The sequence below is a fragment of the Wasmannia auropunctata genome, unplaced genomic scaffold, assembly GCF_000956235.1.
Source record: "Wasmannia auropunctata unplaced genomic scaffold, wasmannia.A_1.0 LD336030.1, whole genome shotgun sequence".
Lineage (NCBI taxonomy): Eukaryota > Metazoa > Arthropoda > Insecta > Hymenoptera > Formicidae > Wasmannia > Wasmannia auropunctata.
Genome location: NW_012026860.1, coordinates 93,362 through 116,781, shown reverse-complemented (window position 1 = coordinate 116,781; position 23,420 = coordinate 93,362). Strand labels below are relative to the sequence as shown.

Genomic DNA, 23,420 nt, shown 5'->3' with positions numbered 1-23,420 from the left:
ACGATACGATGCCGGCGATGCGATGCGATGCGATATGACGCGAGGCGAAGCGAGAGGTGAGGTGAGGAGAGGGGAGGGACGAGGCGAGGCGAGACGAGAGACGAGACGACTAGACGAGACGAGACGAGGTGCGACGTGCGACGCGGCAAGACGACGCGAAGCGAAGCGACGCGACGCGACGCGATGTGGCTCGACTCGGTTCGGTTCGACGTGCTTGACTTCGGTGCAAGTACTCAGTAGTAAACACCAATCGGTGTAGGGCAGAACGGTGTTGGATGATCTTGTTGCGTTATCACGGCATTCGGCGGCCCGGCGTGCCGCGCATGGAAAGGAGCGTTATCGCGCGGGTGCGCGTGCTGCACAGTTGACAGTGCTGCACGCATCGTTTTCTAAAGAGACACCTGCGATCACATTGTGGGCGCGCGGCCAAGAGACCAGAGGGGACTACCCTCCGTGCCGACCGTGTGCCACGGGTGACGGAGTCGCGCAAAGTCATCGACACCGAGTTCATCAGACATAGCCTTGAACACGTCGCGTAGCCGTGCGTAATTCTGAGGGAGGAGAACGTCTACCTTCGCGTCTACGTTTGTACGACGACGATATAGTCATTCGTGGCCTTCGTCAGAAGGATCCGTTATCCTTACGGGTGAGTTTCTTACAGTGAATCCTCTATACTACTTACTCTCAGCTGGTTATTAGCGATAGTGATAGCGACGGCGACCGCGTTAACCCAGATACGCGGCTGGGAAGGCCGCGGCCGCAACAGAGGCCTCCTGCTTCCTCTTTAGTCGCAGCCAAGACGCTAATTCTTTTACGTTACGAAGGAACGCAATGTTTTTCCCGCCACTCTTACTGCACCAGCGTAAATTACTCTTTACGGGACATGAAATACTATAATATTGTGTCTCGTTCCCTCCCTTCTTCTAACGCCTAAAATTAAAATTACATTTTAAAAATAAACGTATTTTTTTTAAATTTATATCAAGTTAATATACAATTAAATATATAATCTATCATTTAATACGTTTTCTTTTTTTTATAAATCGTTAGATGTATATACTATATATATAACTTTCGTACTTTTGAACATTCCCAAAAATACATATAGCTGGAGAAGGAGAGGGGGAGAAAGAGAAATCGTGATATAATTTTATTGTTAGTCTTTCTCAAAAAATTTAATTCGTATTTATGAAAGTAGCACTGCAATCAAATATCGAGTATCGGAAACACCATCTCGGCACGCATGTGCGTCCGCAAAGAATGGCGCGAAAACGTTAGTCTGGGCCTGAAGTTCCAAGCTCTTGTCCCGCATTATCTATATATATGTATACTTATGTCTTTTATCTTGCACCTGCTGCATTCGAGCTCAAAACATCGGACAGAGTTAGTGAGTTAGTCGATTTGAATTTCTTTTTTTAAACAACTCGTTGATCAAGTTGATGAGAAACACGAGAGAGAGAGAGAGAGAGAGAGAGAGAGAGATCGTATATTAATAATTAAGTCTCGATGAATATTAGCTGAGGCTTAATTTATTTTTCTTTTCTTGGAAAATTTTACATGCATAATGTTATATGCAAATTTTGTCGTTTTCCTATATCTACTTGTTGCTACAATGCTGCTACAATATGAAATTAATTTATTTTAATTATTATCATCGATTTTCATTAAAAGAAAAAAGTGTATAGCTTTCTATCGCAAATCAAAATACGTATTTTTGAGGAAAAAATACTTGGATTTTAAACCGGAAGAGGACTGGACACGATACTGTTCTATTTTAAAAACCGACGGAAAGAAATGTTAAAAGGGACTTGAAAAAATTTTGAATATTTATACCGGCATTCTCAGCTGTAATAAATGAAATCGGATGTTGCGTATGCACACGCACACGCACAGGCACGCGCGCGTGCACGTTTGTACAATACGCGTGCCGTCGTTCGCATTGCAGCGTTTGTCGCATTTTAAGCACGAACCCTATTATCGAAACGGTAGATGATCATTGAGGGTCAACGAGTCGCGAACACCTCACATCACTTGGCAAATAAGCCCTTCCGGTTACGCCTTCGTCATTTGCTTGCCGAAGACATTGTGTAGATAGAAACCGATAGAAACAGTATCGCGATAATACATTTACACATACACGATCGTCGTAACGAGACTACTACGAGTGGTATAGGCAGAAACAACGCAAGGCTGCGTATTTGATACTTGATTATGATTGATGAACCAGCGTAAGTTGATTGCCATCGATGAGGGAAAATGATTATTTTCTTTACAGACATAGCATCAGGGTTCACTGATTTGCCCCAAAAAATATTTCCGATTGAAGTTTTTCTCTGTGTTGTATGTATAAATGTGATATCGCGCACGACTTAACTATACATAATATGTATGTGCTCCTGGCTTAAAGCTCTGTCCATGTACTTAAATTTATCTAGACGTGTAATAAATATTACTGTGCGGATGAAATTTAATTATAGCGTTTGCATCAAACTTGTATAAAAGACGAAATTTGATGATTAAAATAAAAATTAATTTATGTAAAAAAATTGATGAGAGAGAGGGAGGGGGGGGGGGAGGACCATTTTTTGGTTTACTTGCGCGATGTAACGCAAAAGCAAGATGCATTCCATTATTAATGCGTCTTGATATATATCCAAGTAATCAAAGCGAATCGAAAGATGAAATGCATCCGTATTAATGCGTCATTATTTATCTATCGATCCTGCGAAACAGTATAAGAAATCAGTAATTAGTCTTCTACGGTCCGTTTGTCGCATTTTTTTTGCCGCCTATTTTTACGGAGGAAAACCATTATTCGCTACAACAAGGGCAGTTAGCATCGCCATATACTGCATAGTTGATTGATTTGGAATTAATTTAAATCCCCGTTATTTCGACTTTAACATCTGGTTAAAAATACAAATTAATCGAATCTTCCGTTGAAAGCATGGCATCAAATCAAATAAAATGATATATCGTAGTTCGTATATACATATTGTAGTACGCGAGAGGGGGTTTTCCTTGCGCTCGATCCTTGTTATCAATTGAAATTCCGTGCAAATATTTCTAATTCTATGGGTATAGATCTAGATAGTCCGAATGCTGATGAAATATAATATTAGAGTAGAAAATACTACATGTCGACTACAAGCTGTGATTTCCTCCATCACATCTCCACCCGCATATATGCGCTTATACATGGCTTACATTAAAGTCGCACCTGTTTTCGATTCCGGGCTTTGATAATCTAAACACGATTTATTCTGCCTTTATTGCACACGTGTTTGACGATTGCGCAATGCAAAGGTGTTAGAAATCGTTGTTGTTCGATTAGCAGTCTACATCCAAGCGAAACTTGGCAGACTGACGTTCGAATAAATTCGTCAAATGATTTATATGTTGATTTTAACTTGAGTTATGTTTGAAAAAATTTGTGAAAAGACCACTTCCACTTTGTCATGATAGGCTAAATAAAGAAAAATTTGTCGAAAGAAGCAATTACATCGTATGTTATTATATATGTATATACGAATACATTTCATTGATTGTTTTTTTTTAACCTATATAGAAATTAATGTGCGTATCGCGCGATTATTAATGTTCATCGATCGCCTCAAGGCTGATCGACGTTGTCTGCCTGTTGGGACAAATTTCGTATCTCCCATTGCAATACCTATATACATTCTCCGCGTAGCGTGAATACTCGAGATGAAAGCGAAAGGACGACATGATATAATTTGTCTCTCTACGAAACACGTGAACAATTTCGCATAATGTCAAGTATATGCATCCGCCACGGTGTCTTTCAAGTTTAAAATATTATTGCGTCTGCATCTTATTACCTCAAAGTCGCGCGTCCTTTTTTTAATAATAAATTGTTATTTGCTTATTAGATGAGCAAGATTTTTCTCCGCGCAATTCGCTCTCACCTCTCACCCTGAGCAGTGAGCACCCCGCTCACGTCGGGCATTCACGCCGCGTGGCGAGATACACCGAATGCAAATTGAATTCCGAATGTAACCGGTGCGCTCACCTTGGCCCACTCTTTCAGGTTGTGTCTTATTTGCGTTTTTTTAATCAGCGAATAAATATATACCTATACTTGCGCGCAAGTAATCCAAACGTGTTTTTATTTTGACATCATCTAAATCTGCAAGATTTCATAAAAAACAAACTGTGGTGCAGTAGTATCGCTATATATTGCACGATGCAATGCCAATAGCTGTTTCAGCTTCAAATTTCATCTCCAACTTTATAGAAACGATGGATACAATGCGTACGCATTCTGATACATGTGCAGATGTGAATCGCAATTCCTGCGGAAGGAAGTTTGTTTCACTATATATAACTGTCAAAGATAAGTCTGATATAGATTTAATACAATTTTATTTGAATTTGCAGCAAATAATCTCACTATCAGTTGCTATTTGTTTGATTGCTAGTTTTCGATTTTAATAATAAATACTTGCATCTTGATATGAATTATGTAATAATGTATGAGACTGTATAAAATCATCAATAGATGTTATAGGATATTATCTGACTGAACAGAGAATAGGCTATTATAACGCTATCTTTGTATAATCATAATCGCGACTCATAATCATCATCGAATCATAATCGATTTGTACTACAATATTTGAAGGGATATAGTTAAAATCCCAAAGAAAAATAATTGTTTATATTATTATATATTAAATTAAAAGTATTGCTTGGTCCTAATTTTAAAAGTGTTTTCGCTTGCGTCGCAATGTAACGACGCAATGAATTAATTAGTATTCTTCTCACAGACTTGATGTTAGTTGGTTACCTTTCAGTTGCGACGTCCGAATACTCACATGGAATACAATTTTCTAATAGTTTTTATAGTTAATTCCGCAAAATCCTCCGTAACCAAAACCAATTTAAATCCGCTTTTTGTTACCTCAGTATCAGAAGATTAATGCAAAAATTAATTTTGTCCATGCCTCAGTCAGCTATAATTGTTTTGAAAATAGATCTTTTAGATTAAATGCGTAAACAGCCGTGGTATTTTATTATTGGAATTATTTTGCATATTTGAGGGCTAATTGAATCTCTTTCTCTCTCTCTCTCTCTCTCTCTCTCTCTCTCTCTCTCTCTCTCTCTCTCGTGACTAAATCATAAAATCTGACGAATTATGAATACTTACAAATTCAGTAAATGTAAACATTTCATGTGTTGTCATTGAAAATAGCGTATTTGAATTGCACCAAGCTCGAAATAACCGGAAAATTATTAATTATTTAATCGAAATTTATCTTTCGAGACTGTTATTTCTTGTTCCATTCGATTGCTTAATAAAAGTCAATACGCATCTTGAATCTTCCAGTTTGCATAAGTAACGTGCAATGGCAATGGAGAGTAATTGCGCTATTTACCTCGCTAATCCGACGTTGAACGTTCGCTGTAGACATCTATCTGACTTTTTGCTATAGTCAAACACAAAAATTTTGGAGCTGTAATTTTAGAGTATGTATTATGTTTTATCCATACGCATTACTGGCTTTTTTTTTATTTGCAGTGTTTTGTCGTTTGGAAAGTTAATTAGCCAGCATTTGGAAAGAATGGCGACGAATTAGCGCAATTAGAAATTGAAGTGAAAGTTTTGTGTATTATTGGAAAACTATTCGTTAGAATTTCGTCGACGAAATTATTTTTAATCCCCTTTAAATTCTTATCGAGGGTGTATTATGATTAATCGATTACAAAAAACGAAATATGTTTAAGTGTGTACGTATTTCCTGCTACGTAATTTTTTTGATCTCTTATACCATTTTGCTTCTTATTTTTTAAGAGAAAAAATTAGTTAAAGGATATTAATAATGACGAAAATTTCAACGCAAAAATTCGAACAATTTTTCATTATCGGTGATCGTTGCCACAATTTCTATAACGAACCGACGAATTTAAAGACGATGATTACACGGCGCTGATACTCCTCTTAATCTCTGTACGGTTAGATACACACAGAAATATACTCGCGTAAGATTTTAAGCCTCTACTACTATTGTGTTTCTTTAGCACGCGGTATCCCGCAAGTCAATAAAGCCACGACCTATCGATCCCATCTGTCTTTCTCTTTAACTGCCCTATCTCTTCCTTCCTTCTCTTCTCGAAGGCGAGGTGGCGCGCTACTATAAAAGAGAGATGAGAGAGTATTTATAAAGAGAAAGAGAGAGAGAGAGAGAGAGAGAGAGAGAGAGAGAGAGACCGACCACCTTCAGTAAGGATGCTAAAATTCAAAAGTAGGCAGATTAGTAGGTACATAGCATTTATTAATCTTTGATCGGATTGCATTACCTGCAGTGAAAGAATAACAATGCCATGTTATTATCATACATACTTGCGTAAATATCGGAGAGAAATCGACAAGTGATTCTACATAAGATCGACTTTAGATCTCGTATTGAGAGAATTGGAGAAATCTGTTTTTGCGTTTTTATTATACATATACATATACCTATCTAGCGAACTAATTCAGAAATTGGTACCAACTAAAGATCGTGATCGTAATTGCGATCGTGATCCAATAGTGTTAGAAGTGTTTGCATAATCTTGATTTTTCTACAATAATTGTAGTTTAATATACAGTTGCAGCTTATTATTAGTTGCAGTTTAGTTATTGCATCTGATGCATACTTCCATTATATTACGTTTCGTTACGTTGTTGATTAGACTGTTCGCGCAAAGTACAATAATTACTAATTGTAAGTGACATAATATTTTGTCATAATTAGTTGGTTGATAGGGTTGAAACAGCGTTGACAGCGCTGCAGTCATCTGTGTATAGCTATCTAGGTATACGATGGCGCTCGTCTTGAGAGAAATAGCTCTTTATTGTACATGCTTCTTGCTCTAAATTGTCAGTTAAGCACATACCTCTGGAAGACATTAACTTTAAACGAGCAATTCGGTATAAAAGAAACAGGACAATGCTAGCCCAAGTATTATCGCGTCTCGAGTATCTAGGTCAAAGACAGAATGATATCGCGTAGGGTGACTGCGTTTGTCGCGTCGCGGTCGGTTCGTCGGACAACGTCAGTGCATCTGTCTATATATGTACGTCAGGACATGCTAGTCGCGGTATTAGCTGAAAAATAGAAGCTTATGGATATCCATCCGAACGACAGGCAGTTGCAGGTGCGAGGTGTTTGCGGACAGATCATCGCGCTGCTCGCTCCCGTGATAATTTTACTAGCGAGCTTTCCAGAAGAAGTTGACATGCCAAAGATTTTCAAGATTACTCGCTTTTAAAGCTTGCAATTATTTCGATATATGATAGTCGGAATAAACTATTTATATAAAATCTTACGCTCCGAGTAGCATATCCGTTGCTACGTTATATTTTCTGATGGATCGTCTATTAACGACATCCCGATGGATATTTTTAATTAGACTATTAATGTTAATGTGACGCTGATTTTCTAATGCTGATGGATGGAACTTTGCTCGACAATATGCGTAAATATTATCGTTTTGATTATGTTTTTAGGACAATAATGAAATGATATTTTATTTATGATAATTAAATAGATTGCGTTGCACATTTAGGCATGTACAGGTTTTTAATTATATACTTGTATACAGGTTTGCGATTATGTTTACTCGGCGAAAACACGTGTTTCACACTTTCAGACTTATAACCGCTTATAAAGTAAGCAAAAAGCTTCTATTCATCAATGTATCCGCGACTATTTTTTTTTCTTTCTTTGCTCCTTTGTTTCTTCTTCTTACAGGATTCGAAGAAGCTTTTTTTCGGATTCTCTCCTTTCACTTAGCTTTAAAGTTTAATATCCCTTACTATATCTTATTATCTTTACGGAAGCGTGGTATTGGTGAAATATTGTTCAAAGATTCGCTGTGGGTATACTATTATACATATTTGTTGCATTTCTCGTAAATCATTTTTCTTTTTATGTATTTCAGATGAGGTAAATCGCCCGATCTGGTTAAAGACTTTTTATTAATAAATGACGGTAAATTTTGAGTTAATCCATTCCTTATAACGTCAATAAAGTCTTGTCGATAGAATTGACAGCGAGATGCTATTGTTTTCCTTAAAAAACAAAAAAAAAAGTAAGTTCGATGTCTTACAAAAGCAGCGAGCAACTATAGGGGTTCATCGAGATGACTACTATACTTACTAAGTTTTTCCAATTTAACAATTTCAATATTGTAGCTACTATATATTTACTACTAATACCTACGTATCTTTTTTCTCTTTATTCTTCCTACATTAGTCGAACTTCTTTCTTTATTACTTTATTTCTCAATCTCTTAGCTTATAGTAAATTGTATTGTTAAAGTTCTTTGTTTTTCGTGTTAGTGCTATAACATAATTACATGCAGTAGTTATTCCTTAATCGTAATTTGTTTCAATTCGGGATTATTGATTATTCACTTTGTTAGCGGCGATTTCACCTGCTTGCCTATCTATATGCTTGTTGCGCAACTCCTTTTTCCTCCTGTACTTCCTTGAATCATTTTCATCAATAAGACACAAATTTCGCGGAGCGTCGAATACCGCGGCGCGGGGGTGTGGTTACTCACTGGAATGGGAATGAAAGGTATTTTCGGGCATAAGAATTTTCGCAGCTGGAAAATTCTCTGGCCCGGCGCCAACGATTTCAGTCGATTCTAACTACTTATATTCGTCTACGAGATTATTTTCTCTTCTTTTTTTTGGTCATGAATCAGAGATCCATAGCCAGAGATCTATGCGAGTGGACGCCTTCGTTGCCTTCGTTAACTTTAAGATTAAATAAGCAGTTTATTTAATATAGCTCATTGGTATATTAAATTGACCCTGTGCCATACCGTCGCGGTCGGACCCAATATTTCGGATTAATAAATTATGTCGAGTAATAAATTTGGAACGAGAATATTTTAAGAACACTAAATTTAAGAAACATTCCAATATCAAAATAAAATTATAAAATAAAAATTAAAAACAGTATACGCTATCGAGACTCGAAAGCAAATGATTGCAGAATAATTTAGTTTAATTTAATCATTCGTGTTTTCGTTCTTTTATAAAGAGAATCACATTTGTGATAATCTCTATTTCTATTGCTCAAATGGAGAATGATGATGGAGCGCGAGTGTGTAATCCGTTCGCAAATTAGCTCATATAGTGACCTTACCATTTGAATCGTAGAAAGAGATTCGCCGGTAGTGGAGATTAACGTTAAATATCTAACCTTGTCTCGTTTCGCAAACGACGTTTTACTTTTACACTATAACGTACCACTAGATACGTTCAATTAAAAAAATTTACGGGACAATATTTTCAATATATTTGCTGTTCGTTTTATCATCTCGCGACTATTCTATTTGTTAATTTTACACTATAGGACACAGTTACACGTAATTCGGAACGAAGAGTTTTGGCCGATGATAAGTTCATCTCTTACGTTTATTCACTTATACTATCACTTTACATTGGATTTAAGAATGAGTAAATGCAATGTGTGCGCAAGTACAGTACCTATAATATATAACAAACGCTTGTTAGATTTTTTCAACATTATAATTCAACGTAAATAATCGTTCGGACCGTTATTATTCGTTATTATAATGTTGTAATGCGCTATATGTTATGTGATTACAAGATATTGAGACACATTATTATTTTAAGAGTCATAATCGCATCGCGATGTGTTTATAACACGCTTAAAAGGAAACAAAATCATCAACGATCGCTGTGTCGGAACAACAGTGCGTCAAACATATCGCGTGCTTGCATATTTGTTAATATTATCAAGCTCATATACATGGATTCCATATTAAATCTCATTCCATATTAAATCGACTACCCCCCGCTCAGAATTCTATCTAATTAAATGTAACGTGTATAGGATACGAAAATTTAGATTAAAGCCTCTAGTTTTTGATGCCATGTAGCGATTTGGAAAAATATGACTTTGATTTCATCCTACTTTTTTATATCAAACTAGCGTTACAGACGTACGCTTCGTGCGCAATATTTAATATTTTTTACTTTCTACTTATATATATTTGTTATTACACTATGAACTTCAATATATACACAACTGTCAATATATGACAGCCGCTCACGAAGTAAGTGAAGCGAGAGAACTAATCAGCATCACGGAAAAGCGATAAACTTCAATAGATTCTAGTATATCGACTTAACACGCCTTTTTTTTAGAAATGGATAGAAAAAGTAATTTTTTTCATTTTCTTATTCCAATTGTTACTATTTTATGAAAAATTAGTACAATAGTCATTTTCAACGTAATTTTGCATTGCTAAATCCAAATCTGACAATTAATTAAAATAATGCTATATTTAATTTAATTTTTTTAAAATAAAATATTGTTTTTCTCTTAATATGGATTTTTAAGCTATAAAGTGAATCAGTTATCGTACAGTTTTCCGTACAATTATTCCGTATAAAAATTACATTTTCTGTTTGTCAGTATCAGTTTTTGATAAGTTTTTAATCTAATATAAATATGTAAATACATGAGATACAATTAAATGATGTAGCTATACGATAATTGGCTAATTTCATAGAAATATTAAAAAGAGAAAAGAGCATTCTTAAAAATAATGTAACTATTTTTATCTTCTAAAAGTGGATACCAATAAAAACTAAATGTATATTTGCAAAAACAATTATGATGAAAATCGACAATTTTTATCATTTTGGTTACTTTTTGTAATCTAAATATATTATTGGTTAATTTTAATTTTAGATTTGGTTGTGGAATGTTCTTAGCTAAGTCTCGATAATGCCTCACAATCAGTAATACATGTTGCAGTATGTGTAATTAAATAAGTCGCAATTAAATAAGCACTCGCAAGTGTACGTGCATTACACACCTTGCATAGCTCCTCAGATTTATTTCAGATCGAATACAGGATATACTTACGCTGGATTATGCGATAACATGACATACCTTGTTGACGTGATATATTTGTCTAAAAAGATATATAGATGAGAAATAGATAAATATAAAAGCGTTTATTAATTGCTATTCTAGGGCACAAATCCTCTAACAAAGAACAAAAATAATAAAAGAAAAGAAAATACAGAACGAAGAATGTATAAAAATGAAAAATAACAAAAATAAACTGATAATGTGGAAGAAAATTATAACGAAAGTAAAAACCGAAATAAAAGTAAACAATGAGACAGAGAGAGAGAAAGGGGGGGGACTTGACACTGAGGAACGATTTCTGTGATGAGAAGAAGTCGCGCTTGATTCGCACGGTGATGATCACCCGAATAACATAGACCTTATATAGAAGAAGAGAACGTAGATAAGAGAGACAAATTTCATTGATTTTTTTTCCATGCATCAGTGACGACAAGCCGACGAAAGTGGAAGCTAAAGCTGATCGCGGCAGCGGGAGGATAACAGCTGGCAGGAAGCTGAGGTTAGCAGCGAGGTGTCATCACGCGTCACGCCGGGGTGGTGGGTCTATGGGGGGTTCCGCCCCAGCGGTCCCCCGGCTCGAGTCCAACCGGCAACTGCCGGAACGGTGGTGCCATCCTGGCACGGGCCAAGACCGCCCCGCTTCCGGTACCACCGTCCAAACGGATGAAGAGTCCTTCCAACATCATGAGGCAGTCCAGCCTCACGAAACTTGGTTCTATGATCAACACCGCCGTCAACAAACGTGCCGGTGAGTTTCTTATCTGTCTAATCTCTAATCTTATCTTTATATCTTGCCATTTCTCGAGACACGCAAAACTCAAACTTTTTTATGATAATTAATAAAGGACGACGGATATAATAACCAAAGGACTTAGCAAATCATGTCTAAGCACAGACTTAGCACATCAAAAACTGTATAAGGAAAGATGCATAAAAAAAGTTCCATCGCTTAGGCTAAAATTTGGTTATTTTACCATTGTCCTTTATGGAAATGTTATTTGCAAGGATTATCGTTTTCTTTTTCTTGTGTCATAGATAGAATTTATTTTTTCTAAATAAATTTGTAGAATCCTTATTAGATCGTCTTTGGTAGATTTGTACGCCTGTAAATGAGGAGAAAAAAATAGATACTCGATATTTACTTTCAGTTTCAACTCTAAACGCGTGGGTACGTGTTGTGCAATGTGACACGACAAACTTTAAACTAAAATTGGTTTTTCCTTTCGCGCCCGTCCACGTGGCTAAGCGTTTACGCTTCCGTTTCGAGACGACGAGTCTTTCCCCAGGCGCGTCGCCGCGCGTCGCAACGAATTGACGGACAAACGTATAATATAAATTTGTACAAATATACTATAATACACGTTTAATAATATAATTTATTTCTTTTTTTTTTTTTCTTTCTTCGCTATACTAACCTGGCGTACTGCAACTTTTATCAGCTTTTATTTTATAAATCATCTGTCGTGTACGTAGCGTGCTTGATATTCATGGAATCTTCTTTTACTTTCGTTAATGAAGGAAGAAATGAACATTGAAGTTTTATTATCAAAAGTATATTTGAGCTAGCTGGAGAATCCCAATCTCTCTCTCTCTCTCTCTCTCTCTCATATTTGGCGACCAATTAGTAAACACTTTCACGCCAGGATTGTCATTGCGCGAGAAGAATTCTAGATTTACCACAATTCGTTACAATTGTTGTGCAGGAAAACTCGAGTGTCGTGATTGTTGCGGTTGTCACGATTGTCGCGATTGTCGCATTGCAACAAGGTAAACCTTGATGATGATATACAAGGATATAGGTATTCGCGTGCGTGTTGGAAGAAACGCTGTCGCTGTCGATTCGAATGAAAATATGGTTCGTTACATGATGACCAAACGGAAGGAAGAGAAGGACGCGCCGAATGCCGTTTGCGCCGAACAAAATTACTTCCGTGAGTATCGAACCAAGATCCCTGGCTCGTGAATGATTTCCAACGCAAAAGCCCATGGCATATAAGCCAACGTGTCGAAAAGCTAAAAGAATAAGCGATTCGATTGCGGCGACTCTATCTAAAATTACATACATATATCTAAATTCTAGTGCATAAATAAGCGCAATTCGTAGATTGAAGTTACAGCAAATAATATAATTATAAAACAAACCCTTCGAATTACGTTGTTTTAAACATACGCGAGATATATTATCATATATTGCGGTACGCAGGTGTTGAAATTCTAGCGGAGATGCAATCTCGTTAGTACGAATGTATTAACGTAGCGAGTCTAATACGTTGGGCGTACAAAGCAAGCTTCGTGGCTCGTTCGAGTTTCGCCTGCTCGCGGTACCACTTTGAGATAGTCCCGAGCGTCGCCTTTTGAACCCGCATGTTCGTGAAGAATCAATCGCCGCGAATTGAGTCGTCGTTGATCGATCGGTCGAGCGATAAATTTTCGATCGCTCTCGAATGATAAACTGTGGTTGAATCGCAAGCGGTGATTAACTTTTCGAGCTAATTTCGGAAAATGGATCGATCGGAAATCCGTGCCTCTAGGACGTTGGTGCACACGCGAACAAATACGAATTCGCCGCTGTTTTCCTCCCTCGAGGAGTTACACGACAAATTAACGGAGCTTTTAGGTAAATTCTTCAACATCATTGAGAGTGAGAAAACTTGTAAAGGTATTCGGCCAGCCATCCGGTTATCCGGGAGATAATTTGTTAAATTTCCTCTTTGATTGTGAGACGAGCTTACCGTACCGTAGAATGTACTAACAAATATAATCCGCGCATAATAAACATCCACTTCGTGGATACGTGCAGGCTGTGCTGATGCCATGACCTAACACGCTTTTGCAAAATTATCTCTGTTTTTATGAGTATCGTTTACGAGTATTGTTATTACGCCGACAAATTGCGTTCGCGATTAGGAGCCATGTGATTTGGAGACTCGCTTTCGCCTTGAACATTACATTATTGTACGATTAAAAACGTAATAGTGCAGGTTGTCTCCTCGTTAAAGATATCGAAACGTTTTGTAAAGATAATTTTTCTCTCTAAAAGCACAATTTTATTATAATATATCTAACGTAAACATAAATGTTAATGAACAATTCACGCTTCTTGTTATCACGTTACACGGTTACTATTACTAATTGTAAGTTTGATATAGACAAAAAGGAATAACTTTTTCTCGAGACAGAGGGAGAGAGAGAGAGAGAGGGGGGGGAGGGAATTGTCATCTATATATAAATTAAACAGCGACAGCGACTATGCATGATCAATACACGTTCGATAAGATAGATTACTCGACATCGTTATGTATGTCGTTTCTTGTTTTTTTTTTCGCGGATGCGAAGAGATTCGCTACAGGACATTCTAGGACGTACGTTCTTTGATAAAAGAAAATATATTCGTCGTGCATCTCTTTCTTACATCATTACTTTTGTACTTTTTATAAAAGTGTCATTTTAAAACGTTTGCATCTCGTGTTGAAATTAAGAAACGTCTACTTAATTCTTAAAAACACTCCCAAGTTAATTTCTCTAAAAAAATCCGCTAAAAGATTTGTAATGTAAGTTGTCATCGAGTTTTTATTTAAAAAATTTTTATAAAAAAAAACAATAAATTGTTATTTGTCTTATATTGTTGTAATTGTACGCGCTATAATGATTTATGATATCATTTTTGTATATACGAAGACGGAAAAGAAATTCGTGTGGTCTTCGCGAGAATAAATATCGTCGCTATCTTGAATTTCGAGATATATATACCTATATATATATGCTTTTGATCATTATTCGTCTACATTATTCGAATACTGTCGGAATGCTTTATTTATATTTTTCCAATTGTTTGCTATCCAATAAGTACTGTTGACTGGACATAAATAATTGTATATTGGAAGAGAAAAGGAAGAAACAATATCTTGAATCTAACTAAGAATGCAACGTAACTTTTTAAAGTTGCCGCGTAACATTCATCATTCGCATTGCGTCGCGCGTTCTCGACCATCCTCGTCTATTCTCGGGGACGCATTCGCGCGCAGACTCTGCGCGCGTTGCCGATGATCACCGAGCTGACCGAGCGCGTGTAAGATGGTGGTTACCGCGGCGGAGCCGCGGAGCGGAGGTAGCGAAAAGCGGAACCTGGCTGTGCGCAGTGACGTCACGCCATAGTCGTGTTGTGCGGTTATGCGCCTGTGAACTTCCGCCATTGAGAGCAGCCGCGTTACTGATCGAGAGCGCTTTATAGCACGGTGGTTGACCGGAAATATGTGACAGAGGATCGGTGGCGTACAGCCCGAATCTCGCGTGTTTCTCGCGTAGCGAACGATCTCCTCGTCGCGCGTCCGCATCGCCGGTGTGGTGCCGCGTGTGCACGCGCGCGCGCACGGACGGACGAACGAACGAACGAACGAACGAACGAACGTGTCCTGCTCCGTGAGAGAGAGCGTACACTCGCCGTTGAGTTTGAGCTACTTGAGCCCCGCACCGGGAGCGCTCATAAACTCTCCGCTTGCGTTTGTTGACCCTTGTGTGTCGTGTTGAGATGGCCGGTGGTAAGTAGTGCTCTGTGACTCTTGATAAGCCGGCGTATACCGCGCATATCCACGCCGCCAACGACGCGCGACAGCTACGACGCGTTGCTGCTCCTGCTCCTGCTCCTCTACTGGGCAGCTCGCCTCCTCGCATCTTCGTATCTTTGCATCTTCGCTTCCTCGCTTCACCGAAGGCGAAGTGAACCTTGACCTAGATTAGGGACGCAGGTCGCGTGGTACTCGCTCTCTAGGTCCTCGCGTCTCTCTTCGCGTAATAGCGCATCATTCGCGCCCGTACTCCGGATTCTCCCCGTGTGCGTGGGAGAGGGGGACGGGCAAATACCTATGTGCCTGTCGCCGGTGACGGCGACGACAGCGGTGGTGGCGGCGGCGACGGCGGCGGTGGTAGCGACGGCGGCGTCGGCGGCGGCGGCGACGACAACGACGCGGACGACGACATCGACGACGACGACGACGACGACAACGACGACGACGACGACGACGACAGTGGTGGTGGTGGTGGCGGTGGTGGTGGTGACGGTGGCGGTGGTGGTGGCGGCAGCGACGGCGGCGGTGGCGACGGCGACGACGACGGCGGCGGCCTAGAAACACGATGGATTACGCCGAAACTTCAAGTAGGCTCACTTTTCTCTCTGATCCCGCCTCGTCTATTCGCACTCTCTGCAATCGTATCAATTCTCGCGCGACCTTCGCAGGAGGACTTCGTGCCGGCCATCTTCACCCGTGGCCCCCTCGCGTCTCTCCACTCTATTGCTCAGTCTTGTATAGTATTTCCCAAGTGATTTCAACAAGACTCCAAACAATTATTTTTCAACAATTATGATTACTTGATCCTTTGTTTGTAGACACATGTGCTTTGTTCAAAATAATGCTATACAACTTTCATAATGTTTTTAATCGAATTTTGAAGAATATCATCGATGGCAGATTAAATTGGGAAGCGTTTCCGCGATGAGATGCATTCGTTTGTGTTCCTTCAAGCAGGTGCACAACAGTAGACTAACAACAATTTTGCTTTACTCCTTTCAACTTGATCTATGTCATTTCTACCACTTTTTTCTGCCTTTCTCGTCTTTCCCTTGCTAATGTGCATACTTAATATATGTAAATTTTTTCAATTTCACTCAAGGCTTTGCAAAATAACAAATTATGCTATTTTTCTTCATTCCCTGCTGTTACATATTTAATATTTTTCTTGTTTTTGTTGGGAATATGGCACCCTATATGTAAACAGAGTTATATTCAATTTTTTTAACTTTTCAACTATATTACAGTTCAACTTTTAAACAATTATTGCATCTTTATTACTTCTGGTTCTCATTTATATAGATTGTATAAATCGAATGTTTTATACAATATTTTGTAAACATTTTACATATAATACTTATGTAGCGTATTTTCCATGCGCAAACATTCAATCTCTAATTTTTTTAAACCTGAATCTTATTCTATAAAATAAAAAAAATTAAAATTAGGTTTATTGTGCAACATATTTTATCTTCTACTTTTTTCATTTATCTATTACGACTTGAAAATTGCTGTTGACAAAGACTAAAACGCCCTGATTTTTCTGATCAAGATACAAAATATGATTGATTATTCTAAAGTAATTTTTATTATTATTTACTAAGTTAATGTCAATGTCTGAGAAATGAGCAATAGAAGAGTTATTTCGTTTTAAAATTACTTAATATTTATTATATTGCAGGCAATGGTGACATACAATGGTGTTTCTCACAAGTAAAGGGGACCTTAGAAGATGATGTTACGGAAGGCAAGTTTGACCTGTATTTGCATAGTTCCTGGGAGGGAGAGAGAGAGAAGCATCTTGTCTTTTATCTTATCAGTTTAAACATACCAAAATAAAACAAACAACTAGTCGCGAATCACGACTTTGCATATGTATCTAGATTCAAAATTTATCTCATGTAGTACACACAAATTCATTTTCTTTTAGTTTAGCATTAATTAATAATTAATATATGCTTACATCAAGATGTTTTTTTTTTTCGCATTTCTTCTCATGCACTGTATAACATCATTTATAAATATGGGTATTCTGTTCTTTTATTGCAGCTGATATAATCTCATGTGTTGAATTTAATCATGATGGTGATCTCCTTGCGACAGGAGACAAGGGTGGACGCGTTGTTATTTTTCAGAGGGACCCCATTGTAAGTGTTATTGTAATTGTACAATTTAAAAGATAGACAAATTTTAAATAAAAAAATATTTTCTGTTTTACTATATATGTATTATTCAAACAATCCAATTATTACAATAATAATTATGTATGTGTACAAATACACACACATGCACATACACATATCTCATTTTATAATGCAAATATATATATATATGGGCATTATAAAATGATGAGGATTATAAATTTTCAAGTGTAATACTCGGATTGTTATAACTGAATTAATATTAAGATACCTATTAAAGTAATAAATTATAAAGATATTAATTGTTTATACAGAGTAAAAACAGTATACCACGAAGAGGCGAATACAATGTGTATAGCACTTTCCAGAGCCACGAGCCTGAGTTTGATTATCTAAAATCGCTAGAAATAGAAGAAAAAATTAATAAAATTAGGTGGTTAAAAAGAAAAAATCCTGCTCACTTTTTGCTCTCCACGAATGATAAAACAATCAAGTTGTGGAAGGTTAGTGAGAGAGATAAAAGAGTAGAGGGATATAATACGAAAGAGGAAAATGGCACGATACGTGATCCTGCCTGCATCACTGCCTTGAGGGTAAAGAATTCTGAATTATATACTTAATTTAGATTTAATACATATTGTTGTAAATATGCGCAACAATATAATAGTAATTTTTAATTATGAAATTTATTATGAAACAAGTGGTATAACCATGCATATGTTACATCGTTGCGTAGGTGCCAACCATAAAACCAATGGAGTTGATGGTAGAGGCATCACCAAGGAGAATATTTGCCAATGCGCACACCTATCACATAAACAGTATAAGTGTCAACAGTGATCAAGAGACATACCTCAGTGCTGATGATCTTAGAATAAATCTTTGGCACCTTGAGATAACTGACCAGAGTTTTAGTATCCTTTCTTCTTTATAATCGTGTATTACAATATTTTTACAATGAATGCAAGTTTCTGCAATATTTTGGCGCGCGCGCACACACACACACACACACACACACACACGCACACACACACACACACACCTTTATGAATGTATATAATTTTCCTAACCATAGCATATAGATATAGTAGACATTAAGCCAACTAATATGGAAGAATTAACGGAAGTCATAACTGCAGCGGAATTTCATCCTGCAGAATGCAACGTGTTAGTGTACAGCAGTAGCAAAGGTACCATTAGACTTTGCGATATGAGGTCTGCTGCTCTCTGCGATCAGCACAGCAAGCTCTTCGAGGAACCTGAAGATCCAACTAATAGGAGTTTTTTCTCAGAAATTATTTCAAGCATAAGCGATGTAAAGCTCAGTAATTCTGGAAGATACATGATTAGTAGGGACTACCTCAGCGTGAAAGTGTGGGACTTGCAAATGGAAACAAAACCAATTGAGTGTTATCCCGTAAGTTTGTATATTCATAAGGAAAGCGATATACCTATTGCTTTATAGAGACGAAATATGCTATTGATATGCCATTGTCGTAAACCATCACTTTCTATAAAGACCTATCTCTACATCTATCATAAGTTGATCGCAAACATGTTGCGATAGCCAATCAGAAATGTCAGCCGCAACATCGCTTGCGATCGATATCGCTTTACGATAGATATAATAAATAGGCCTTAACAATGCTTTTTTTTTTTTTTTTTTCATTTTATTACAGGATATGTACAATACATAACTGTTTATATATAACTTTTGTGTTTTTACAACAGGTACATGAATACTTAAGATCAAAATTATGTTCATTGTATGAAAATGACTGCATCTTCGACAAATTTGAATGTTGTTGGAGTGGTAATGACTCTGCGATTATGACGGGCTCGTACAACAATTTCTTCAGAGTATTTGATCGTACGACTAAACGTGATCTTACTTTAGAGGCAGCACGCGATATTGCCAAACCAAAAACGCTCCTGAAGCCAAGAAAGGTTGGCATAGATCTATTTATGAGTTCTTGTTTTATTCCCAAGAGTCGTAGTCTCAAGTATTGTACATCGACTCGCTGATTTCTTATGATTCGAATACTTATGCTTGCATGCAATTATATATGGTACAGGTATGCACCGGTGGTAAACGCAAGAAGGATGAGATTAGCGTCGATTGTTTGGACTTTAATAAGAAAATACTTCATACTGCATGGCATCCATCTGAAAATGTGGTGGCTGTCGCTGCAACGAACAATCTCTTCCTATTCCAAGACAAACTCTAGCATATCTGTATGCAAGTATGTAAATAATTTGAATTGAATATTAAGATTAAACTAGAGAGATTATTATATATGATGTAAACACCAATTGTGTCTCTTGTAGATTATACAACGGTATATATTGACGTGAGCTAGGCACGTGAACTGAAAACTCCCAGTGGAACCGAGTAACGGGTATCCGAGTAATAGTGACGATAGTCAACTACTAGTCTGTCAGTGGTTGACTGACCGAGAAGTGGTGTACGTAGCGCCGTCCATGCAGCTCACATTCATACATGTTATATACAGAGACATACCAGAATTGTGCACAACCTCTCATACTTTGTCGCGTGCATATGTGTACGAAAAGAGAGATGTGCAACATACGCGAAACATACGCATAATTTTCTCCAGGCTATCAATAAATTCGCTAGCTCAAATATATCCGCAGATGAAAAGAGACGTACGCATTCGGCAGAATATGTGATTCAATCAATTCGCAGACTCGTGTTGGCAGTTGATATATAACTTATGAAATACTAATGGTTAGTAATTTTTTGCTTGTATTATAAAAATTGTGCCATCGCACAGTGTGTAGTCTATATGTAACTTCGCTACTTCGACTACCAGGGTGTTTGGTCATCACATTGATGAAACGGGCGAGAAAAAACGGTGTGAATAGAGTGGAGATTACAAGCCGCTCTCGCTGCGATTATGTACAATTCATATGTGAATATGTGGTACAAACTTTAAGTTTTCCTTAATTAATATGCTTAACTAGCGAAAAAAAAAAACGAAAAAAAAGCGAAAGGGGTCAGTCGTGCCAATGAGATTTATTCATAACTATTGTAATGATATAATTTTACTTATTGCTATGCGGCACTTGCGAATTACAAATGAGAAGAAAAAAAAAATATGCGATAGTCGCCAAAGCTAATTTTTCTTCTACAATTACTTTGCAATTAATATAGTCGATCCGAGTATTACTGACCTCGACGTAAGAATACAGAGTAAGTAAATAAGATTTACGAATAGTGCTTGTAGAATCGCGAATCATTATGAAAGAGTTACCATTATGAATGAGTTTGACTTTCGGCAAAAGTGTAACTTGTGTCTATACATTATTTGTCTACCATTTACAATGCGGTACCACACTTGTTAAACGCGCGTGCGCGTAGGCCTATTTTCTCGTTAGTTTATTCTTTATTCTTGTCAACTAATTGTTTGTCTCAGTCGCCAATACGAGTCGAAATAATGAATAGAAAGTATAATATAAGCCGGTACCTTTCCTTATATATATATATAAAAATGGAAAAACCAAATGTTGCTGCATTAAATACATCAAGCAATAAGTGGCGCCGATTTAAGACAATGTATAATAAAATATCAATTGTCATTTTCTAAAAAAAAAAAACCAAAAAAACGTATACCCCGATCGGGAGATAAACGGAAATCGCATAGATGATATGAAATACAGATTTTCTAATCTTTCTTAATAACTTATCGACACTCTTATACTCCTACAGATATAAGCAGCAATTTCGTACATGGATAAAATAAACCTAAAAGTGCATTTGTGACGATGGTAAGCTGGGCTTGCAGAGTTTATATAAATAAAATATTTGCTGAATAATGTACACCAGCATAATGTAACTTTGATAAATATCCAAAACATAAAACAGAATATTCATGTTGAAAACTCACACACGCGTTTTCTACAATCTTTTAATTTCTTTGTAAATACAAATCGATTGATTACGCTGCGACAACTATCCATTATATTCTAAAATTATTAAGCATCGATAGACATGTATTGTATGCGAAAATATCGATATATATATATATATATATACATTGACGCTACAAAATATATAATATGGTATTGATGCCGAAAATAACATATATATACTTATATTGGCGATTCAGTAATCTATTCTATTATATGACTCATTCAGACGACAAAAATAATAGCGTAATAGAAATAATGAAAAATAAATCGATGCATACATACAAACCATATTTTAAGTATATACTAATTTTCAATATTGAATCGTCTAAAAACAATACGATCCATATACGATTAGAGAGTTTCAGAGATAACTTTGCCTTCTTAAATTATGTTAATTATGTATACTTAATAATCTATATTCAAATTTCATTTATTTGTACATGTATATTTTTTACGGGAGTTGAATAGTAGAATCATTTACAATATTTCTAAAGAAAGTTTTGTAGAAGGAAGAAGAGAACTCGCAATTTTTACGAGGTGAATATCATATTATGTACGACCGAAGATGAAGATGTTTCTTTACATTGCGTGTGAGTTTTAAATATGAATTGTAATATACGTGTGTACACACACACACGCACACACACACACACACACAATAAATTTATTTCTACAATAAAAACTATTAGCGTAAAAAACTTGCTTCGTGATAAGAATAAAGTTGCAGATTTACAGACAAGATTTGAAATACAATGAAAAAAATATGCATATGGAATGTAATTTTTTATGGTGAAAATAATGCGCGAATGTTTCTTCATATTGGACGAATTGCTTGGACGATCATCGGTTTACAGAAATACACGAAAAAAGTTTAAGATTAATAAGTTTGATGTACAAATCATTTTGAAATATTGGAAAAGTATTTTTTAGGATCTCTTAATTGTCGATGTGTGAGTCGATGGGTGCAGGAAGAATCGAGGTGAAAGCGAATAGTTTTATAAAAAAGATAAGGAGGCGATGATGACCGGATTATATCTAAAGTTGATTTGATTACATTTGTGATTAAGATCGTGATTTAAATTAATTTTTTAAGTAATATTGACAATTTATTTGAGAGCCTACATAATTGATAATTAAAATGTTTAAGTGAAAAATAGTTTTAATTGTATATTTCGAATCGATTCATTATTCATTATTCATTTGAGCGATTTTTTTGTTCAGATATCATTTAAGTTACGACCACAAAGACTTTTTGGATATCTTGTGCGCTGTTTTTCCAGGGCCAATAAATTGCGTATTACTACGTTTCTTGTAACTTAGTGTTCTTTTTTAATAATTCCTTGATATGATACGAGCAAATACGTAAACGCGTACATACGGATGGAAATTAATTGTCCTTGTAAAATGTATTCACAAATGGATGAGATTGTGTTATCCGCGGTGATATAGACATGTATGTACTTACATACATTATTTACTGCAATGAATGTACATGAGTGAATTTATTAGAATTAGACGATCAAGATTGAAAGATGGTACGATATGCTACAGATCGAGACCGCTTCGCAGCGGTGCGGTCGAGGCTGGCGGCTGACGCTGACGGTGGATTGCTCCAATGCACAATCACAATGCGAGAAAACAACACGGGAACAGTTCCAGAGACCTCGCGACCATCATTTCGCAATGTCAACTTTCCTTTGAGAATTGCAAAACTAAACATGCCTTATAATCTCGCGATTGCATTCATAGGTCACGTTTCGAACGGCCGCGGAGTCCAATCGGCACTGGATCATAATGGAAATCCTGAAACAGCTATCTCGATATGAGAGAAACTGTTGTATCGTAGCTAAAGA

At 36.8% G+C, this 23,420-nt stretch overlaps 1 protein-coding gene and 1 long non-coding RNA gene across 6 annotated transcripts; one reads left to right on the top strand and one right to left on the bottom strand.

Annotated features, from left to right (window-relative positions):
- Positions 1-201: 201 nt before the first annotated feature.
- LOC105452503 (protein phosphatase PP2A 55 kDa regulatory subunit) lies at positions 202-22,882 on the top strand. Of its 4 annotated transcripts, XM_011693653.1 has the most exons (10): positions 202-646; positions 11,353-11,676; positions 17,175-17,240; positions 17,543-17,640; positions 17,949-18,227; positions 18,371-18,548; positions 18,717-19,051; positions 19,366-19,581; positions 19,710-19,877; positions 19,963-22,882. In XM_011693653.1, exons 2-9 carry the CDS (start codon positions 11,592-11,594, stop codon positions 19,860-19,862), a joined length of 1,410 nt encoding a protein of 469 aa, XP_011691955.1. In that variant the 5' UTR covers positions 202-646; positions 11,353-11,591; the 3' UTR covers positions 19,863-19,877; positions 19,963-22,882. The 4 variants fall into 4 exon arrangements, with proteins under 4 accessions (XP_011691955.1, XP_011691958.1, XP_011691957.1 ...); XM_011693656.1 differs by lacking the exons at positions 202-646; positions 11,353-11,676 and adding an exon at positions 15,006-15,466; XM_011693655.1 differs by lacking the exons at positions 202-646; positions 11,353-11,676 and adding an exon at positions 16,012-16,080.
- Positions 4,103-5,497, bottom strand: LOC105452502. 2 transcript variants are annotated; one of them, XR_974731.1, is made up of 3 exons: positions 5,171-5,497; positions 4,811-4,976; positions 4,103-4,348 (listed from the first exon to the last, which is right to left on the bottom strand). It is a non-coding gene; the product is annotated as an uncharacterized LOC105452502 (long non-coding RNA). The 2 variants fall into 2 exon arrangements; XR_974732.1 differs by having other exon boundaries at positions 4,103-4,316.
- Positions 22,883-23,420: the final 538 nt, after the last annotated feature.

What these genes read in the sequence shown, in the direction of transcription:
- LOC105452503 (XM_011693653.1), top strand. Translation starts at nt 11,592, where the DNA reads ATGAAGAGTCCTTCCAACATCATGAGGCAGTCCAGCCTCACGAAACTT. An exon ending in CGCCGTCAACAAACGTGCCG is followed by an intron (nt 11,677 to 17,174) that starts GTGAGTTTCTTA and finishes ATTATATTGCAG; the next exon opens with GCAATGGTGACATACAATGG. An exon ending in CCTGCATCACTGCCTTGAGG is followed by an intron (nt 18,228 to 18,370) that starts GTAAAGAATTCT and finishes ATCGTTGCGTAG; the next exon opens with GTGCCAACCATAAAACCAAT.